Here is a 21,976-nt window from a genome sequence, read left to right as displayed (position 1 = left end):
ATTTTCATGAATATATTATATGTAAAAAAAGATAGTTTTTTTTATGGTAAAGTTTTTTTTATGGTAAATTTTTTTTTTTAAGGGAATATAATCAGTTTTATTATATATAGTAAAGTTTTAATAATAAGTTAATCATATTAAAAAATGATATTTTCATACATGATCTTACCACTTTAGGGCCTGGTTACGGCTATCCCTTTTGTGAGGGACACTCCTTTAGAAGAAACAAAGTTTTTTTTTGCCGAGTTCTTTAAAAAGAGTTGTCTCACGTCCCTAAATATTCTTTACCTACTCACCGGTGTTGTAGGTTTCGGGTACATGTACAGGGTCAACTCATGCAGTGATGTGACTAAATTGTTGGTTTATTTATTTCGGACGCGAGGAAACGTCACAATAAGATTCACCAACCTTGTCGTGAGACTGGGTCGGTCTTCTACGCGTCTAGTGAACGTCCATACAATTAAAGAAAAAGCTAGAAAAATGCCAATATAATGAAGAAAGAAAGAGCAAAGTCATTTTCATGCTTACCCAAGGGTCACGGCAGAGTCTGTAATCATGTTGAAAGAGAGACTTTCCACATGATCACTTCTATATATATCCCCAATTAAGGTCTCTCATTTTTGGCTAGAAAAGAATAACAGAGAAGCCAAAATGGGGTTGTTTAATATATCATTCACACTTGTTTTTTCTCCTAGGGTTAGCCATGGTTCATTCCTCTCAAGCCCAAAACACAAGACAAGACATCCTCGACGCCCACAACGCGGCTCGTGCAGCTGTGGGTGTTGGTCCCATGACATGGGACGACAAGGTGGCTGCGTTTGCACAGAACTACGCGAACCAGAGGATCGGAGATTGCAATATGGTGCATTCGACGAATAGGCCATACGGAGAGAACCTAGCGGCGGGCAGTGGTGACTTCACTGGCCGGGCTGCAGTGAACCTGTGGGTGGGAGAGAAGGTTAACTATAACTACAACTCGAACTCGTGTGTTGGGGGTGAGTGCTTGCACTATACTCAGGTGGTTTGGCGCAATTCGGTCCGGCTCGGGTGTGCTAGGGTAAGTGCAACAATGGGTGGTGGTTTGTGAGTTGCAACTACGATCCTCCTGGCAACTACGCAGGGCAGCGCCCTTATGTCACTGCTACAAGAAAGAGTACTATCAGCTATGGTTTTTTCTGTAACAGTAGCTAATTATGGTATGTGTTTAAAAAGTGTATTTAACAACAGAATTGAAAATGAAATTAGTAGTCATATATACCTTACTAGACTTCTATTTCGTTTTCATATATATATATATATATATATATTCTCTCTAGTTACCAAACATGCTTGGTGAATTACAACTGTGGAGGCACTTCCTAAATTATACAGTGGGAGCGTGAAAACAGTAAAATTTAAGTCACACAGAATGAAAGTAAGAGGGAAATTGCGCGCGGAGAGCGAGAGACATAGTGAATCATCACCCACACACTGCATGCACTGGTGCGTACCAGGAATTACTAATGTTTGGAATGAATTGTTTGTTGCACATCTAGGCAACATTATTGCTAGGAACTGAAATGTGATTCTTTTTTGTTCTTTATAAATTTGTTACTTTATCAGCTATGGTTTTTTCTGTAACAGTAGCTAATTATGGTATGTGTTTAAAAAGTGTATTTAACAACAGAATTGAAAATGAAATTAGTAGTCATATATACCTTACTAGACTTCTATTTCGTTTTCATATATATATATATATATATATATATATATTCTCTCTAGTTACCAAACATGCTTGGTGAATTACAACTGTGGAGGCACTTCCTAAATTATACAGTGGGAGCGTGAAAACAGTAAAATTTAAGTCACACAGAATGAAAGTAAGAGGGAAATTGCGCGCGGAGAGCGAGAGACATAGTGAATCATCACCCACACACCGCATGCACTGGTGCGTACCAGGAATTACTAATGTTTGGAATGAATTGTTTGTTGCACATCTAGGCAACATTATTGCTAGGAACTGAAATGTGATTCTTTTTTGTTCTTTATAAATTTGTTACTTTTTTTGTTCAACAAGGAATTACCCGGAATTACTGGTGGGACAACAAGGTTGCAGCCTATGGCCAAAACTACGCTAACCGGAGGAGGGGTGACTGCGCACTGGTCCACTCCGGTGGCCCCTATGGCGAGAACCTTGCCATTGGTAGCGGTGCAGTGCACTTGTGGGTTGGTGAGAAGTCTATCTATAACTACAAATCTAATTCCTGAATGGTGGGAATGGTTGCAGACACCACACACAGGTGGTTTGGAGAAGATCAGTTCGTGTAGGGTGTGCTCGAGTGAGGTGCAACAATGACCCGTGGTTCGTCATTTGTAACTATGATCCCCGAGCAATGTAGTTGGCCAGCGTCCCTATAGGCTCATCATCAATGGGCCCTGCAATTCATGAAAGTACACAAATCTAATGTTAAAATAAAATTTGTAATGAATGAAAAGAATAAGAGGCTTGTTAGAAGATTGTGTTGTATGGAGAGAAGACTCTGTACAATATAAGGGTTGTTAATGCACGGTTGAAGCCACTATTTTATTACATGATTCTGATTCTGTTTACACCACTTTTATGTAGCATGGAGAGAAGACTCGGTGTACAAGTTATGAGCAAAGATTGTGTGAAGCCAAAAGGCTGACGTCTCCAGTGAAAGGAGAATTTAGAGTTATTGGATTTTTTTTTTTTTTTTTTTTTTACTAAGACCAAGGGGAGAACCTCCATGGCTAAAACAATAAGAAATGGTGACAGAGGGTCACCCTGTCTGATTCCCAAAAAACTCTTGATGGATCCATGACTTTTCCCATTAATGGAGATTGAGAACAAGGAGAGGTAATGCTAAGCTTTACCCAAGTGAATGAACATTATTGGGAATCCCATTAATAGGAGAATATCTGATATGAAATCCCAACCTAGGGTATAAAATGCTTTCCTCGAATCAACTTTAATAGCACACCCTGGAGGACTAGAGTGTCTGTGGTAACCTCCGAGCAATTCCTGAGCCAAGACGATGTTGTTTCCGATTCTCCTATCTTTGATGCAAGGTGAATGAGCTTGGTTAATGAAGAAAAGTAAGATTGGCTTGAGCTTCTTGGTGATTAATTTAGAGATACACTTGTAGAAAATATCAAGGGCGATCAAGGTGGAATTGATTTTTCTTAGTAGTCTCCCAGAAATGATGAAATCTATAATGCCATAGTGATTTCTGCTCCTATAATGTGCCAAGAGCTTTTGAATAAGAGGGAAGTGTATCCATGTGGTCTAGGGGACTTCTTTACCAGAAGATAAGAGACATTGCATTATTTCATGAATTGGGCAATGGAGTGATCAGATGTTTGACAATCGGTACATGAAGAGGGTTTCCAGGGGTGAACTGAGATTTGGGTTATTTGACAATCACCTACATTGAGCATGAAACTTTCTGGGAGAGTGCTTGTAGGCTTAACTTCTATGCATATTCTAGCAAAATCAATTCTTTTCAAGCTCTGAGTGCATTGATCAACATAAAGGTGTCTCCTTATGGCATTCGCAATGCAACTCAAGCCACTAGTTGTGTAGAACTGAAGTGAGATCGAAGTTAAAAAACACTTGACACAAAGCTTGTTACCAAATGTCCATGGACCCTCTTGTAGGTTGAGGTTAATAGAGGCCAGGCTTCATTGATGAATCTAAAGAGGAAATTAATATGCCTTTGGGAGTTGGCAATCACTTCCAAGAGTCCTTTGGAGCCCCAAAGCTTCTGTGTAGGGGATTGGATGAATCTCTATGCCATTTTGTTGTTGAGAAAATGGCCTACTAGAGTAGCATTCCACTCATTTATGCCTCCTACAGAAATTTCCTTAGGTGGGTTAACAAGAAGGTCCCTTTGGAGGTGGAAGGTTGGTGGTAATGAAAGACCATAGGTTTGGGTTTAGATGGAAGACCATAGGTTTGGGATTAGATGGTGGTAATGAAAGACCATATGTGGAGGGAAAATACTTTTCCACCAATAAAAAGACGACACGTCATCACATGAGGGGTCCACTACAAATACAAAGACTATTCAACTTTCAAATTGGGCCTTAGCAAGAAGTCTGGATCGGCACAACCGAATATTGTGGGCTGGATACACTAAGAAGGTCCGAAACAATAGAGTTCTACCAACGGGCCGGTGGCCTAGCGGTATCAGACCTTACTTCCCAAAGGGAGGTCAAGGGTTTAAGACTCAGTGAAGGCATGTGTGTGTGAGTACCAACTAAGAAAAAAAAAAAAAAAAAAAAAAAAACAATGGAGTTCTAGGCTAGATTACCAATAAGTCCATTTTTAGTAGTAATTCTATTAGAAAAAAGGATTATAATTTAAGGAAAACAAATAATGTAAATCCTTACGATAAGGATAGTATATTATGATTGAGATGCTTAAGGGACAAGCAATGCAGTCTAAAAGGAGTTAATTACTTGTGAATTATTTATAAATAGAGGCTAAGACCTCAATAAATATATACAATCGGAGCTTAAGAACTTTGAGCTTTGATTTGATTGATCTATAAGTTTTTTAATTGTGTTTTTGAGTGTTGGGCAATAATTAGTTGACTTGTCAAATGAGTTTTAGGTTTGGTGGTCGTCCATCTGAGAATATTGGTAGTGGGTGGGATTGCAGGTTTCCATAGTAGTGTTCAAAGGTTGAACATGGAGATAGTTTGGGGTGTGGGGTGTGACTAGTAAAGGTTGGGGCAAGAAAGGTGAAATGGGAGAAAGAGTGTAGGTAGCTTGTGGAGGGGAATTTGATAAAGTATGGATTAAATTTATTGCCAAAATGAATAATACAATATTAGAATACTAGAGAACAACACATCAATACAAATAGCCAAAGGGCCTTTGGCCTAATGGTATAATCTCCTCTTCTTTAAAGAAGAGGAGAGGGGTTCGAGCCTGGGCGTGGGTAAAAAAGTGTGTGTGTGTTTGCTTTACCATCCAAAAAAAAAAAAAAAAAAAAAAAAATCAATACAAATACACAGTGATTTCAATAAAATGATTAATACAATTCAGTAATAAAATATTAATTCAATAAATAATAGAAAATCAAGGAAAACTATATAGGAAAGAATTGACATGGATAATAAGAGGCATGCGAACACTGTCCTAAAATCATATGCCCTCCTTACGTGCAGAGATAAATTTGTACTAGTATGTGTCTACGTTGCCCAAAACTATTAGGATACGTTTGGTGTGTAGGAATGGAATGGAATACTAGTGGGAATGGAATGAGAATGAGAATGGAATGGAATGGTCATTCTCATTCCATTGTTTGTTTGTAAATATGAAATGTGTAGGAATGGAATGATAATAACCATTCTAGTGTTTGGTTGGACCAATTTAAAATTTAGAATGGAATAAATTTCTAATTGAATTCTCCAAAATATCCCTCTTAATAATAAATAAATTAAATTAACAAAATGATATTTTCTAATAAATTTTTAAAAACAAATGGTGGCAGTGGTGGTGGTGGATGGTGGAAAGCGATAGTGGTGTAGGTGGTGGTATTGGAAGGTGGCGGTGGTGGTAATTGTGGAAAGTGGTGGCAGCAGTGGTGGTGGTGGAAGGTGGTAGTGGTGTTGGTGGAAGACGGTAGCAGTAGTGTGGTGGTTGTGGTGGAAGGAGATAGTGGTGTGATTATGGTGGCGGTGGAAGGCAATAAAGGTAACGGCGGCAGTGGTGGTGGAAGGAGGTGACGATGGTGGTGGTAGCTGCGACGGCGGTGGTGGTGGAAGGTGGTGGCAGAGGTGGAAGGTGGCCGTGGCTATGGCTGCGAAGGCGGCGGCGGTGGCGGAGGTGGAAGGTGGCAGTGATGGTGATGGAAGGTGGTCAACGGCGATGGCGGTGGTGGAAAGCGTTGGCGGCGGCGGTGGTGGTGGAAGGCGGTGGCGGCGATGGTGGTGGTGAAAGGTGGTGGTGGAAGGAGGCGGCAGTGGTGTAGGCTGTGGCTGTGGTGGTGGAAGGTGGTGGTCGTGGTGAAAGCTGGTAGTAGTGGCGGTGGCGATGGTGGTGGTGGTGGTGGTGGTGGTGGAAGGCGGCGGTGGCGGCGGCGGCGGTGGTGGTGAAAGGCAGAGGTGGTTGGTGGTTTTTGGACTTAGAATATGAGGGTTTTTTGGGAAGTCGATTTTTTAAAAACAATTACTTGGGAATGGAATGGCCATTTCATAGGTTTAGTTGTGGAATGGATTTTTATTCCCAAGAATGAATTTTCATTCCAAAGGAATGGCCGTTCTATTCCATTCCTGCACACCAAACAAAGGAATGGTTGGAATGGACATTCCATTCCATTCCATTCCTGCACACCAAACGTATCATTAGTTTTTAATAATAAAGCTCACAACCTTACACTCATATATTTCCCAAAAAATGTTAAGCTCGAGTATATCTCTTTTCAAAAAATAGTAGAAAACTCTCTTTTTTATAGAGTTTAAAACTTGTAACGCATCATAAACATAGAATTAAGTGAAGTAATAATATAGAATAATTATCACAATAATAAAAAATTAATGGTAATTATGATTTTTATAAAATAGTAGTAACATGATGTTGGGCAATGTTTGCGAGATATGGATCTTGAGACTGTTTGAAGTAGGATAGATGGAAAATCAAGTGGAAGTGCATGACAATTGGGATCATATGATATTAGGGTTCCTTGTCCTTTGTGCTAGGAGTTGCTGTTATTGTCCTTTGCAAGAACAAAGAACACATTGAATCATGAGTAGGGTGTACAAACACATTCAGCGCGCTGAAACTAAAGCCCAATTGATAATGCAAGTACGAGTTGCAAATGAATCCAAGGGTTGATGTGCTTAAACTGCCTACACCGATTGCTAATAGTATGTTATTGAAGAATTGCGCCTATCTTGAATAATTTATATCTATTCATAATAGTCATGTTTTTATTCGGTAAAATTATTTAGTATATTGCTAATTACATATTTTCATAGTTTTATTGTCTTTCTAGTTCAGTGAATTAGTATCTCTTGTAAATTTTAGAGTGATGAATTTTAACTCCTTTTTACATTAAAACAAAAAAAAAACTTCCCTTCACTCTCTCTCAATATATATATATACATGGAATTACCTTTTGTCCCTTCGGAGGCATTCGATAAAATTGGAACGGTCCAAAGAAGATTAGCATGCCCCTGCGCAAGGATGACACGCACAAATCGAGAAATGGTCCAATTTTTTTGAATCTTAAGATTGTTTGAAGTAGGATAGATGGAAAATCAAGTGGAAGAGCATGACAATTGGGATCATATGATATTGTAGAAAACTCTCTTTTTTATAGAGTTTAAAACTTGTAACGTATCATAAACATAGAATTAAGTGAAGTAATAATATAGAATAATTGCTCCCGGCGGACTAGCAGTGATGGTGAGGCTTGGGACTGTCACACAAGAGGCCAGTGTTCGAGTCCTCTACCAAGCCTTCTAGTTTCTGTATTCCCAGTTTGGATTATAAAAAATATATATATAAAGAGTAAAATAGTGCTTGGGTCACAATTGTGGAAAAAGTAATAGCAAACAAAGAAGTAACAAAATATCGAGTGATAAAAGGGCCCGAAAGTGCCCCACCCTAGATTTTTGATTCACCTTCTTTCGACTAAATTCCTAGCCATTGTCGAAAAAAAAAAAAAAAAAAATCCCGAAATGAAACGCTAAAAGTAAACTAACTATTAACCATTTGCCAGGAAGGAAAATAAATAAATAAAAAAACAGTAATAAGAAACCCAAACAAACCCAAAGGGAGCATAATCAAATAACGGCTAACACAACTGAATTGAATTCTCTGAAACTCTTATTCTGAACAATATATTTACTAATGATATTTACAACAAAAAAAAAAAAAAAAAAAAAAAAAATGAAGAAAAGAAGAAAACAGAAAAAGAAATTTGGTATTGTTAGGCGGATTTTTTAGAGTCAATGAAGCATTTGAGACCGCAATTGGAGAGTGTGTGAGAAAGATAGAGAGTAAAGCCAAGAAATATAATTTGGAAAATATTGTTGTAGTTCAAAGTTTTGAGTCTTCTACACATCTAATTACAACCTGGTATTAGGATGGGTGATCCCTGAAAAGCCTTTGGTTCAGGAGAGTCGGTTAGGGTGAGGGTTGTTACATCCACTGCCTTCCACTGCCGCCACATTCACCTCCATTGACTTCCACCATTACTACTTACACCACTATTTCCTTTCACCACCACCACCATACTACTGTCACCGCTTTCCACCAACACCACTGTCGCCACCGCTTTTTACCATTGCCACCATCGCCGCTTTCCAACACCACCATCTACACTACTACCACTTTCCACCTCCACCACCATCCATTGCCACCATTTATTTTTTAAAAAATTATTAGAGAATGTCATTTTGTTAATTTTATTTATTTGTTACTAAGAGAGATATTTTGAATAATTTAAATTGAAAATTATTATATTCTAAATTTTAAATTGGTCCAACTAAACACAAAAATGGTTATTATCATTTCATTCTTACACATCTCATACTTACAACCAAATAATAGAATGAGAATGACCATTCTATTCCAATCCCATTTGCATTCCATTTCATTCTCGCAAATCAAACGCAGCATTATTGTGAACAATATATAAATGAAATTAATTTGCTAATGTTATTTACAAAAAATAAATAAAAAGAAAATGAAGAAGAAGAAGAAGAAGAAGAAAAAGAAGAAAAAAGAAATAGAAATTTGGTATTGTTAGGTGGACAATTTAGATTCAATGAAGCATTTGAGACCGCAATTGGAGAGTGTGAGAAAGATAGAAAGTAAAACCAAGATATATAATTTGGAAAACAGTGTTGTCGTTCAAAGTCTTGAGTCTACTACGCATCTAAGTGGATATGCCACCTTATCCAGAAGATTCAACAAGGAAAATTACTCCTTTGAAATTTCTATAGAAATTTACTAAGCAATAGCACATTCATGTACGAAAATATTGTCAATACATGCAATTAAAGAAAATTCTAGTTTAATTTTTCAAGTAAATCATGAAGCAGACTAAATATTTAGGAGCACATCACATCAATGAAGAAAGAAAAAGCCAAGTCCTTTGATGGCTTATCTACTATAAGTTAAATCATTTTCAAAACTTGCCCAATGATCACGGCAGGTCTGTAAGACTCTAACCATGTTCAAAGGGCGGCCCTTAAATGGTTGCGTGATGTTTATCAATTTGAACTGCTACAATCAATTTAAACTGCTACAACAAACGCAGCAAATTCAATATGAAACATGACGGAAAAGTAAACACATTATACAAAGAATACAAAAATTTAAATCTAGTTTGATAAAGCTCCTGCATTTGCGGTGGAATTTTTTTTCTTTAAATTGGATGAGCTTGGACTCACACAAAGTTCATCCAATGAATTATCGAGTTGTGAACGTGTGGGGACACAAATTTCAGGCCATTACATCACACTTAGTATTCTTACTATTCAAAGAGAGAATTTCCACATGATCATTCCTATATATACCCCATTTTAGTTCTCTCATTTTTCATCATAACCAACATTTTGGCTTGAAAAAAATACATAAACCAAAATGGGGTTGTTTAATATATCACTCACACTTCTTTTTCTCCTAGGGTTAGCCATGGTTCATTCCTCTCAAGCCCAGAACACAAGACAAGACTACCTCGACGCCCACAACGCGGCTCGTGCAGCTGTTGGTGTTGGTCCCATGACATGGGACGACAAGGTGGCCGCGTTTGCACAGAACTACGCGAACCAGAGGATTGGAGATTGCAACATGGTGCATTCGACGAATAGGCCATACGGAGAGAACCTAGCGGCGGGCAGTGGTGACTTCACTGGCCGGGCTGCAGTGAACATGTGGGTGGGAGAGAAGGCTAACTATAACCACAACTCGAACTCGTGTGTTGGGGGTGAGTGCTTGCACTATACTCAGGTGGTTTGGCGCAATTCGGTCCGGCTCGGGTGTGCTAGGGTTAAGTGCAACAATGGGTGGTGGTTTGTGAGTTGCAACTACGATCCTCCTGGCAACTACGTAGGGCAACGCCCTTACTAAGAGATGGTACTTGTTTAAGTCCATGCATGCATGATTTGATATATTATAAATAAAAGTTGTATTGATGATGGATAATAACAATACAAATGGAAAATAAATTACTCCGTATTACGTGTATATATATGTGTGTATGTGAGTGTGTAATTTGTTTTCTACTTTCGTTTTCTTTTTAATTTCTCTAACCTGCCAAGCTATACTATCATATACATTGCGGTGGTTATTTATGGGTACTATTGTATGGAAATATAACAATAGAATTGAGAATGAGCTATATATATATATATATATATATTCTTCTCTTTTTGAAAAAATCTATCTGCGTATGGAAGTATTTTGGTCATTATGTGCGAGGTCAAATTTTCTGTTCTAAATATTGTGTCTTTGATCGTAAATATACATAAATTACTTTGATAGACACATTCTAAATAACGCATTGTTATTGGATGGGTAGATTAATAACATGACGCCTCTAACACATCAAACATCTATTACTCCCAAACAAAATGATCGAGAACACGTCAGGTAAAATTTCAGGAAAAGCCGAAATGTCTGAAGTTTTTCTCGAAACCTAAATGACATGGTGAGAAAATTTACCACCATTACTATGAATTTGGTTGACAATCTAAAATGCAAAAAGGATGCAACAACCACAAAATAGTAGAGGACAGAAAGACAATCTAATTCTCTAACAAGTAGGAAAGGACAGAAAGACCATAGCAACAGAACAGATGAAGCAACATTAGGTAAAACTCCAAATAATCAAATTGGTTCAAATCTGTTTCCCACTCAAAGAAGGCAATAACATTCTCATAATCAAATAGGTCAAAATCTCACCAATTTAAGCAAAGCAGAATATAAACATTCACATAATCAAGAAGTGCTTTGCTTATGCAATAGAGTCAGCCTCGGTTTTATTGAGCTTTGCTCTGTTCCAAGCATTTTGTTTTTTCTCGGTGTAATCAGGGGTCTCTTTTATAATATACCTTAAATTTTTTTTTTTAAAATACACACACATACACACAATGTAAAGCATGTTTCTGATGCATCATGAGACAAAGATCAGTATGGTCAAATAACTCTGAACCATAAAAAATTCAATTCCATAAAAACCAATTTACTAGTGGATATATATCAAAATAGTCATTACTGAGAAATATAAAAATAAATATTGTAGGAAGAAACAGTACTCCAAAACTTATATCCTTCTTTGGTAGCTAATCCTAACATCTCTCTCCGTTAAGCATGGCTAACAACAAAGCTTGGTAAGTGTTTGCAATACGTCTCCTTCTTGTAGTCTCTGTTTGGACATGAGAGAAACATAGTATGAGGTTTAAAAAAATAAAATAAAATAAAATTTGAATATAAATGAAAAATCAAATATAGGGACACGTTTTCCAATGAGAAGTAAATTTTTTATTTTATTTTATTTTAAATGGTATGAGGAGTAAAATTTTCAGAATACGAGGGATAAAGAAAGTACCAACCAAAGAAAGAAATATATATATATATATATATATATATATATATATATATCAGAAATTGATATAGAGAGATTATTTGAATTACCTACTTATTCCTTTCCCTTGAGTATGCCGTTGGCTCTTAATCAACTAGTTACGATTGGGTAAAACTAAAGTATCCGCAAATAAAAACAGTTTGAAAAACCTCGTATTTTCTGGGGTCACAAGGTTCCTAGACGTGTTTTCTTTAGGATTATAGATGGCAATATTGTTTCATTCATCACCATCACAATTTCACCTTTCTTTGTAACACACAACGGCCTTAAGTGATTTCGTGAAAATGAGGTTGGTTGCAGACTATGTTTGATGACGAACAACTTAATCCAAGAATTCATCTCACCATATTCCTTCATGACCCACACCCCAGCCTGATTTCCATCAGGCGTACTGCAGTATAAACCAAGGCATCCTTTCACCACCATCAAACCAAATACATCCCCTTCACCTATACAAATTGGTGGTGGCATCTCTTCGAACTCCTCATTCACAGGATCGAAGAAAATTATATTTGCATATGTTTTACTATCATACAAATCCTTATTATCCGATTTCACAAAAAAATGGCACACTCGATTCACATTAACTCCAATCTCACTCAAAATAGGATTATGAGTAAACTTTCTAGGTTGTGTCCAAGAATTATCCTTGGAAGGGAAAACCACATAAACAAATCCCTCATAATTACCGTAATGGGTGACCTCTCGTTTACATATAAGAACCACCTTGTAATCATCAACGGAAGAGTCATAACATAGTCCATATAAACACAATTTATAACCATAAAACGGGCCTCTGAACTTTTTGTACGCTGTAGTGGATGGATTCCACAAAAGCCACATAGAGTCGTGGCCGTGGCCAAGACCACTCAATAATACTAAACCATCGCAAGAACAATAGTATTCAATCATTGGTGAGAACAGTTTTTCGACTGGATTGTCAGAGGTTTCATAGTGTATGGAACAGAACCAGTTTGTATGGTTTATCCGGCCGCAAAGGAGTCTTTGGCGGTCCAATTTAATGGATTGGTTTAGGTGAGTTTTGACGAATTCGGGTCCAGAGATTACAGAACGTATTGATTTGCACCTGAATCGATGCAAAGACTTGACGGGTAGTTTCAAGAGTATATTGTGTATGATGTCGCATGGAAGACTTGGTAGGTCGCTTTCTTCTATTGCAGCCTGCATTTGCTTTTTCTTTCCCTCCATTTTCTTGGAGTCCGCCGGCCGCTTTTCAGCGGCACAAGGGTTTATGTTAAAACTTGAAAGGGTTTTTAGGTTTTGTGATCTACATTCTCTTTACACGTACATATATTATATATATACTCCTAGCCTTACCCAATGATATTGCCAAAACAGAAAGTTTTCATTTTTATTTTTTTCTTTCCACATAGCCGGGTATAATGAACGAACTTATTTTTTCTATTCAAAATCTTATAAGATTGAGATAATTTAATCTTTCTCTACAGCCTTAACAAATTATTTTTTAATAAAAAAACAAAAAATTGTAATATATAATATAAAATAATGAATGGTATGAATTTGGTAGTTTTTCTTTTTTAAGAAATTTCTTCCTATAGTCATTCAATCACCTAATACTCCAGAAATTCGGTTCCCTAGAGTGTTCGTGCCCAAGTCCATAAATAATTTTATCAGTGACCAAGCTCTCTACGCACCAGGCCAAAGCTATCTTTTCGTCATAATAATACTCGACCAAATATATATTTAAGTTATATTAAGAATAACAAGGAATATGTTTCTATTTATCAAATTCGAACATATTAATTTATTCATTATTTAAAGGGTTAAGTTAAAAAAAAAAATAATGATCTCTCTCTCTCTTTTTTTTTTTTTTCATGGTTAAAGGGCAAGCTTGTATATAAGTGAGAAACAATGTACATGGGCCCCGAGATGGGGAAGTGCAGAAATGAACAAAACCAACTAGAGGCAGCCTAATGCAACCTCAAACCAAAACATTAGCTACAATAGTGAAAATGCATAACAATACAATACTAACACTGATAACCTCCAACTAGAACCTTATAAGACTAGCCAAGAGTGCACACAGGATGTGGAACAGGACTGCACAAACAAACTATGAAGGTCTTGCTCAGTTGTGATTAGTGTAAGATCAGCATTCCTCTTTAACTTGATTGTTGCAAGCTTTGCTATGATACAAGTCTTGATTTGGGAAATAATATGGTGAGGAGGAGTAAAAACATTCTTGAAAGCCCTTCCATTTCTCTCTTGCCAAAGGAAGTAAATTGCTGCAGACAATAGGAGCTTGTGTGTCAAGAAACCTAATGAAGTCCAATGAGTTGAACACCACTGTATCAAATCCATCCAACAGTTGGGAAGTATATAAAACCTGGATAAATCTCCAAATATGTGAACTGTAACTACACTTGAAGAACAAGTGGTCCATAGACTCACTCTCAGCAAGACATAGGTAACATCTATTGACATAGGGCTTATGAAGCATTGGCTTGGAGTCCAGAGCGTATAGCCTACCTCTTACTGCTAACCAAGTTATGCAGCTATGCTTTGGTAGATGATGCTTGAACCAAATTAATTTATGCCAAACAAAAATTGGGGATGGTGGTGTAAAGTAAGCAGTTGTATGAAAGAATGAATAGATACCAGAAGGACTAGGCAACCACATAATGCTATCCTGCTGTTCAGAGGGAGGAGGTAAGGAGTACAGTTGGGAGAGAAAGTCCTAAAACTAAAAGAACTGAGGGAAACTCAATGATAAAGGAACCATCAAATGATTGCTGGAAATTAGGCTATCAACTGTGGCTAATGTGATGTTTCGCAATTTTTATTTTTTCGGGCATTTTTTGCCATTTTTGCATTTATTCATTTTTGCACCTCGAGTTGCGTGTCATGGGTTTTTTTTTTTTTATGTTGATTTGGGGTGTTTTGTTGAGTTTAGGATGTATTGATATGCATTTTTTGCCATTTTGCAATTTTTTGGGAGACCCGTGTGGGTCCCACGCCGGGATTTTTGGATTTCGTGTTATTTTATTAATTGTAATTAATCATTTTACATGTCATTTGTTATTTATTTGGGGGTAGAATGGACTTTTGATATCGAAATGGCATTTTAGTGAATTAGTAGCATTGGAGGGGTATTTTGGTCAAATTTCAACCATGAATGCAATGGACACCTACACACTTAGGTGGCAGTTTGTGCAGTTGTTTTTGACTGATAATTCATGTATATGCTTCAGTCTTCTTCCACCTTTTTTTTTTTTTTCCTTCTTCTTCTTCTGTAAACCATCACATTCCTCCATTGTAGGCCATTTTTGGAGCTTATATTTTAGGGCCTTTGTAATATTTTTACTTTTCACCATTTTCCATTTTTCTGGAATTTTTTGTAATGCAAGGGCATCTTTGTCCTTTCTCGTTTTGCGTACCGGACACCGTGGGGTGTGCTGGATATGCCCAAGAATTGGTTAGGGTATTTCATTGAGTTCAGGACTCTTTAAAATATAAGGGTTGCCATTGCAATATTTTTCCCTTTTTTGAGCCAGACGGTCCCGGACGGGACCCACTATCAAAATTGTTATGCACAGGGATTTTATTTTGGGTCTATTGCATGTCATAAATTATTTCATTGTGCATAATTTAGTTGTTGGAAGTTTTACTGTGTGGTGCTATTATATTGGTGCAAATACAATTTTGTAGTGGAAAATAAATACAAAAGGTTGGATTTTTAGTGGTAGGACCCACCACTAACTTTGATTTAGTGGCTAAGAGGTCATGTTTGGCCTCATTTCTTCCTCTCTCCCTCACATTTAATCATTTTTCTTTTTCTTTTTCAAAGTAAACTCCAATCCTTGATTACTTTCTCATCTTTTGGAAATTTTGGGTGCCGTTTGCGGAAAAATGGAGAGCTTGTCATGATCTGCGTATTGATATAAGCAATTCACCATTTGGCCAACCCTAGGAATTTCAAAATTGGGCACCAAATTGGGGTTTTTCATCTCATTTGAGTTAGGGGTTCTTAGTCCATAACTTTTTGCACTTTTGTGAATTTTTCTATATGATTTGTTGTATAGCATGCTAAATTATGTTTATTTTTCTTCAAGATGCTTAAATTGTTGTAAATGAAGTATGTGATTATGTGTGTAGTTGATATTTGTGTAAATTAGCATGCTTAATTGGTGATATTCCTTGCCTATTATGTTTAGAAATTGCCAAATTTTATGACATGAAAGCATGATATTTCTTTAGGATTTTCTCGTAGAATATGCTATGTGATTGAGCTTAAATTAGATGTATAATAGTGGACATTGGCATGACATGAAAAAACATAATGCATTCATGTATGACATTGGGCAAGGAATTAGGAAAGTTGATTTAAAATGAATGAAAAAGGGGATTTTGGGAAGAAGATTTGATAAAATGATTTCGTGAAAACCCGGATGCCAAAGGAGTACCGATGGCCCGTGGCGTTAATGTAACCTAGAGGGAATTAGGGAGATCGACCTAGCATGGTTGAGTTATCTGGACCACAAATGATGCCGCAGGGTTGCCAAGGGTTAGGGACAGTAACCAATCCTTCTCTCGTGTCGCCAAGGGGTCACCGAGGGACGGGTTATATTAACGGTTTGAAAAGTGAAGAAATGGAAGTGATTTTGAAAATAGGGAGCGAAATAGCATGGCATTCCAATTCATGGCATGACATTGTTTATTATGATACTGAAATTGTGTTGTATTTTTCCTGACATAGCATGATCTCGTTCTCTATTTTTTCTATTCATTGTTTGGATTCACGGGGTCACAAGATGTATGTTTTAAGCACCACCTACTGAGCAATTTTGCTTACCCCTTATATTTAACATTTTTCAGGTCACGAGAAGGAGGTGGCGGATGATAATCCACCACAAGTTTGAAAGGGACTAGAAGTTCATTTCTTTTGCTATCTTTTGTATATTGAGCTCCTCTTTTGTAAAAGCATCATTTGAAATGTATCATACTGTAAAACGTAGCTTGTAATGTAACTTCAAACTTTTGATAGTATTTTATTGTAAGCTGAATCAAGTGTAAAGTCTATGTTTTTCATATGTGGAATGAATGAAAAACGTATAGCAATGTGATAAATCGTCGATGCTTCTGATCATAGTATGGAATATCACTTTTAAAGTGTGTGGAACAGGTTTAGAGCAGTTTTAAGGTTCCTACCAAAGCCTCACTTCATTTTCACGATCACAGCATTTCAGCAGCTGAACTACAGCTCGAAGAGCCATTTCAGTCAACCGAAATGGGCACTTCGACTGGCCGGTTCTTCCAGTAGCCTCTGCTACTATTGGGGAGCACAACTGGTCGATCGGTTGGCCACTTCGGCTGACCGGTTCTGGAGGACTAGCTTCGACCGACCAAAGTTGCACTTCGATTGACCGAACTGTGCTGCTGTCTTGTCCCATTTTGTTCTTTTCTTCAGCAAAATTCATCATAATTTGTGAGAAGTCGCATAGAACCTTTGTGAAGCATGATTATAACTTAAGAATGATGTAATGATACTAGACTTAATGGGAATTGACTTAGGTGACCTCGGGTTCAGGTAAGGACCTGGTTAACGGTCCGGACCTACAGGTTCGAGTTGTTACAAGCTTGGTATCAGAGCAATGGTTCGAAAAACCCTTAAGACGACGGGTAGAGGCCTACCTAGAGTTGTATAAGAAGTTATTTCCATATTTATGTGATTATTTACTAAGGAGTTTGTTATTTGCAGAGCATGCTTAATTTTTTACTTATTTACGTGTTTATGTGCTCATATGCTTGTGTTGATGTACTTGTTGCATAGTCTTGCATGTTAAGTGTTAGTATAGTATCATTTGTGTTGAGTCATCCTCGGTTTGACCTTAGTGTCATTAGTGTTGAATCGTTTTCTCATTTTATAGTACGATGCCACCGCGGAAGGAACCAAGGAAAGTTGGCTCTAGGCCAACAAGGGGTGATGTTGGTGAAAGCTCTAGCTTTAATCCTGCAGAACAAGTTGATGAGGATACACTTCTTAGGGACTTGATTCCCCCGAGAGGTGTCTCCACTAGGAGAGATGATATTGCGACACCTATTGAAGAGGGTGAAGGTTTGACTGAACTAGCACTGAACCGTTTGTTGCAGAATGCTTTAAGAGCTACGATTATTTTTCTTCTATTACCGGTACCACAACTGGTGGTACAGGTAGAAGAGACGGCAGCGCAGAAACATCTCAAGTTGATTACTGGGTTTTCAAAGTTAATACCGATGATGTTTGAGGGCGGTGCGGACCCAATGGTAGCGGACGACTACATGGACCAAGTGGAAGACCACTTGACTTCTATGGATGTGACGGATGATCATTTGAAAATCATTTTGTCTACTTACAAGTTTTCTAAGGACGCCAAGCTTTGGTAAAAGTTGATCATTAATCAACACAAGGTTGAGGATATGAGTTGGGAGATATTTAAGGAGTTGTTTTATGAGAAGTACTTTTCGATTACCAAGAGGTGGGAGCTAAGGAAACAGTTTGATGATCTCATACAAGGTAATATGTCAGTGACGGAGTATAAGAATAAGTTCACCTCTCTTTCTCGCTTTGCCCCAGAGATAATGAAAAGTAAAGCTAACAAGACAAGGAAGTTTGTCTCTGGTCTTCATTACCAAATGAGGCCACTGATAACGGTACAATATTTCATGGTATATTTGGAGGCAGTGGAAAGGGCATTAATGCTAGAAATAGAAGCTAAGGATAGAAATGCAGGAAGGGAATAGTGGAAACAAAAGAGGAATGTCGGATCATCTTCAAAGGGGCCTTTATAGAAGAAGAACAAGGGTGGTTCGTCTCAGTTTCAGGGATAGTAGTCGGCACGATCCATTCCTACTACCCCTATGCTAGTTAGGTCAGATAAGAGTGGGGTTGTTTGTTATCAGGGTCAGCAGCCTGGACATTACAAGTCCAAATGTCCTATGAACTCACCTATAGTTTTTTCACCATCGAGAGCTTGTTATAAGTGTGGCCAGTAAGGCCATCTGATTTGGGATTGTCCAAATTGGGGAGCAGGCACTGGTAGTGCCAGAAAGTCACAGTAGAGGCCGTCACAGTAGACTACAACTCAGTCAGGTTTCAGACCACCACCACCATAGCCTACCATATCTTTACAGGGTTCACGGCCAGCTAGGAGAGATACTCCTAATATGTTAATGCAGCAGCCAGGTATTCAGGTTGGCAATTCACAGGCACCACAGGGACGTGTCTTTGCACTTGCCCAGGCCGACACGTCTTCTGGTCCATCAGTTCTCTAAGGTATATTTCCAGTATTTGGTTCTTGGGCTCGTGTTCTGTGTTTAGTGCATTTCATTCCTTCATATCATCATCATTTGCACTTGCATTGGGGTTGGAGGTCAGTTTCATAGATCGAGTGTTGTGTGTTGATACGCTAGTTGGGGTTTCAGTGTCTTTGAGTGGAGTTTTGAAGGATTGTTCCATTGTGATAGCCGGATGAACTTTTGTGTTTGATCTCACCCTCCTTGAGATGATTGGCTTTGATGTCATTCTCAAGATGGATTGGTTAGCTTCATTTTTGTGCTACGATCGATTGTTTCAGAGGAAGAGTCATAGTTTGCACTCCCGAGAGAGATTGTTTCTTTTTCGTGGAAGATCGGAGTGATTCCCACACTTTATCGTTTTATGGAATTCATGGAAGAGGTCGTGGTGATTGTTTCTTGGCTAGTTTATTAGCCGAAGAAGATGATGTTGTGGAAAAGGATTATCCAGCAGTTGTTCATGATTTCTTAGATGTTTTTCCAGAGGACTTGACAGAGTTGCCTCCACATCGAAAGGTGGAGTTTACTATTAATTTGATGCCCGGCACCACGTCAATTTCTATGACACCGGATTGTATGGCACCAGTTGAGTTGGAAGAGTTGAAAAAACAGCTTGATGATTTGAGTATAAAAGGCTTCATTCGACCAAGTGTGTCACCGTGGGGCGCACCGGTCTTGTTTGCTAAGAAGAAAGATGGTTCTTTGAGGTTGTGCATTGATTACCGGAAGTTGAATCATGCCACCATCGAGAACAAGTTTCCTTTACTAAGGATAGATGATTTGTTTGACCAGTTGAAAGGAGCTAGCTACTTCTCGAAGATTGACTTGAGGTCAGGCTACTATCAATTGCGGGTTAAGGATGAGAATATCCCGAAGACTGCATTGCGTACACAGTATGGACATTATGAGTTCCTTGTTATGCCCTTTGGTTTGACTAATGCGCCAGTGGCATTCATGGATTTAATGAACCGTGTTTTCTACGATTACTTGGATCAGTTTATGGTAGTTTTCATGGATAACATCCTTATGTACTCACGATCTCGGGAGGAGTACGAAATTCATTTAGGTATTGTGTTGCAGACTTTGTTGGAGCACCGCTTGTACGCCAAATATGATTAGTGTGAATTTTGGCTACAATAGGTGAAGTTTTTGGGGCATATTGTCTCAGAAGGGGGAGTGTCAGTGGATCCATCAAAGATTGAGACAATTCTGAATTGGGAACAGCCCAAGAATGTTTTCAAAATCCGAAGTCTTTTTGGCCTAGTGGGGTACTATCGAAGATTTGTGAAGGATTTTTCCCATTTGGCAGCAACTATGACTAGATTAACTTTAAAAGGAATCAAGTTCGTGTAAAACGAAGCCTGTGAGTCATCTTTTCAGGAGTTAAAGACAAAGTTGACTACTGCTCCAGTGTTGGTGATGCTCGAGTGTGGCTTAGGTTATGTGATTTATTGTGATGGTTTACGCGATGGTTTGGGTTGTGTATTGATGCAGGATGGTAGAGTAGTGGCTTATGGGTCTCGACAGTTAAAGACTCACGAGCTTAACTACCCCACTCATGACTTGGAATTGGCGGCAGTTGTATTTGCCTTGAAGTATTAGAGACATTACTTGTATAGTGAGAAATTCGATGTGTTTTCAGATCACAAGAGTCTCAAGTACCTTTTCTCCTTAAAGGACTTGAACAACAGATAGAAGCGATGGGTTGAGTTTTTGGAAGACTACAACTTTGATTTGCAGTATCATCCGAGAAAGGCAAATATGGTAGCTGATGCCTTAAGCCAGAAATCTCGTGGGACTTTGGCTAGGTTAACCATCCGGAAATGGAAGATGCTTGAGAACTTAACAGAATTGGGATTGTATTGCTTTGATGATGATACTTGCAGTGAGTCGGCATTCTTGTTTAGTCTTGTGGCTCAGCTTACTCTTATCGGACTAGTGATTGAGTCACGGAGACAGGATCCGAATTTAGATGCCATTCACACTTTGATCTCTAGTGATGAGACAGTGAATGATTGGACCTTGCATGTAGATGGAGGTCTTCAGTTCAAAGGCTTGTTGGTCGTTTCTACAAGTTATCGTGAGGATGTTTTATGGGAGTTTCACACTTCCCGCTTTACAGTTCATCCAGGTGGTACCAAGGTGTATCACAATTTGAGAAGACAATATTGGTGGAATAGAATGAAGACGGATGTTGCACAGTTTGTGGCTAGGTACCTTACTGGTCAGCAGGTGAAGGCCGAGCATCAGAGACCAATAAGTTTATTGCAACCATTGCCTGTAGCGCAATGGAAATAAAAGCAGATTGCTATAGATTTTGTGACAGATCTTCCAAGGTCGCAGAGGGGAAATAAAGCTGTATGGGTTATCATTGACAGATTGACCAAGACTCACTTTTTACCCATTAAGGCGACAAATGCCACAGAGGCACTCGGTGTGCTGTATGTGACAGAGATTATGAGGTTGCATGGAGTCCCAGTGGCTATTGTTACGGATAGGGATACCAAGTTCACCTCAAAATTCTGGGAAGGACTTCAAATAACATTTAGCTCATCGTTGCACCTTAGTACGACATTACATCCACAAACGGACGGCCAGTCGGAGCGTACCATCCAGATATTAGAGGATATGCTTCAAACTTATGTGCTTGATTTAGGAGGTAGTTGGGAGGATCACCTTCCACTTATTGAGTTTTCTTATAACAACAATTATCAGGCGAGCATTGAGATGGCTCCATTTGAGGCATTGCATAACAAACCTTGTAGGTCTCCAATTTGTTGGACTGAAGTAGACGAGACAGCTGCTTTAGGACTCGACATTGTACTCAAGACTACTGAGAAGATTAAGCAAATCAGACAGAGGTTGCTTACAGCTCAGAGCCGACAGAAGAGTTATGCGAATAAGCGAAGACGACCGTTATCCTTTGAGGTGGGAGATAATGTCTTTTTATGGGTTTCTCCATGGAAAGGCTTGATGAGGTTCGGGAAGAGTGGAAAGCTATTGCCACGATTCATTGACCTTTTGAGATTTTGGACCGCGTAGGAGAGGTTACCTACA

The 21,976-nt window shown here is 38.4% G+C and overlaps 2 protein-coding genes, 1 non-coding gene and 1 pseudogene across 3 annotated transcripts; 3 read left to right on the top strand and 1 right to left on the bottom strand.

The window, feature by feature from the left end:
• Positions 1-651: 651 nt before the first annotated feature.
• LOC132300142 (pathogenesis-related leaf protein 6-like) lies at positions 652-1,245 on the top strand (annotated as a pseudogene).
• Positions 1,246-7,128: 5,883 nt separating this feature from the next.
• LOC132301825 (U6 spliceosomal RNA) lies at positions 7,129-7,230 on the top strand. The gene has a single exon (XR_009480651.1). It is a non-coding gene; the product is annotated as a U6 spliceosomal RNA (small nuclear RNA).
• A 2,318-nt stretch (positions 7,231-9,548) lies between these two features.
• LOC132300138 (pathogenesis-related leaf protein 6-like) lies at positions 9,549-10,206 on the top strand. Its single transcript, XM_059797103.1, has one exon. It carries the CDS (start codon positions 9,604-9,606, stop codon positions 10,087-10,089), a length of 486 nt encoding a protein of 161 aa, XP_059653086.1. The 5' UTR covers positions 9,549-9,603; the 3' UTR covers positions 10,090-10,206.
• A 1,564-nt stretch (positions 10,207-11,770) lies between these two features.
• Positions 11,771-12,814, bottom strand: LOC132301378 (F-box/kelch-repeat protein At3g23880-like). The gene has a single exon (XM_059798636.1). It carries the CDS (start codon positions 12,812-12,814, stop codon positions 11,771-11,773), a length of 1,044 nt encoding a protein of 347 aa, XP_059654619.1.
• Positions 12,815-21,976: the final 9,162 nt, after the last annotated feature.

Source organism: Cornus florida, unplaced genomic scaffold (genome assembly GCF_030987335.1).
Source record: "Cornus florida cultivar Cherokee Brave unplaced genomic scaffold, ASM3098733v1 CherokeeBrave_3.0.0_Hap2_Chr03, whole genome shotgun sequence".
Classification (NCBI taxonomy): domain Eukaryota; kingdom Viridiplantae; phylum Streptophyta; class Magnoliopsida; order Cornales; family Cornaceae; genus Cornus; species Cornus florida.
The sequence above is the reverse complement of the archived record's forward strand: the minus strand, read 5'-3'. Positions and strand labels throughout refer to the sequence as shown.

Bases quoted from the DNA above. Each gene is read 5' to 3' on its own strand.
- LOC132300138 (XM_059797103.1), top strand. From the start codon at position 9,604: ATGGGGTTGTTTAATATATCACTCACACTTCTTTTTCTCCTAGGGTTA.
- LOC132301378 (XM_059798636.1), bottom strand. From the start codon at position 12,814: ATGGAGGGAAAGAAAAAGCAAATGCAGGCTGCAATAGAAGAAAGCGAC.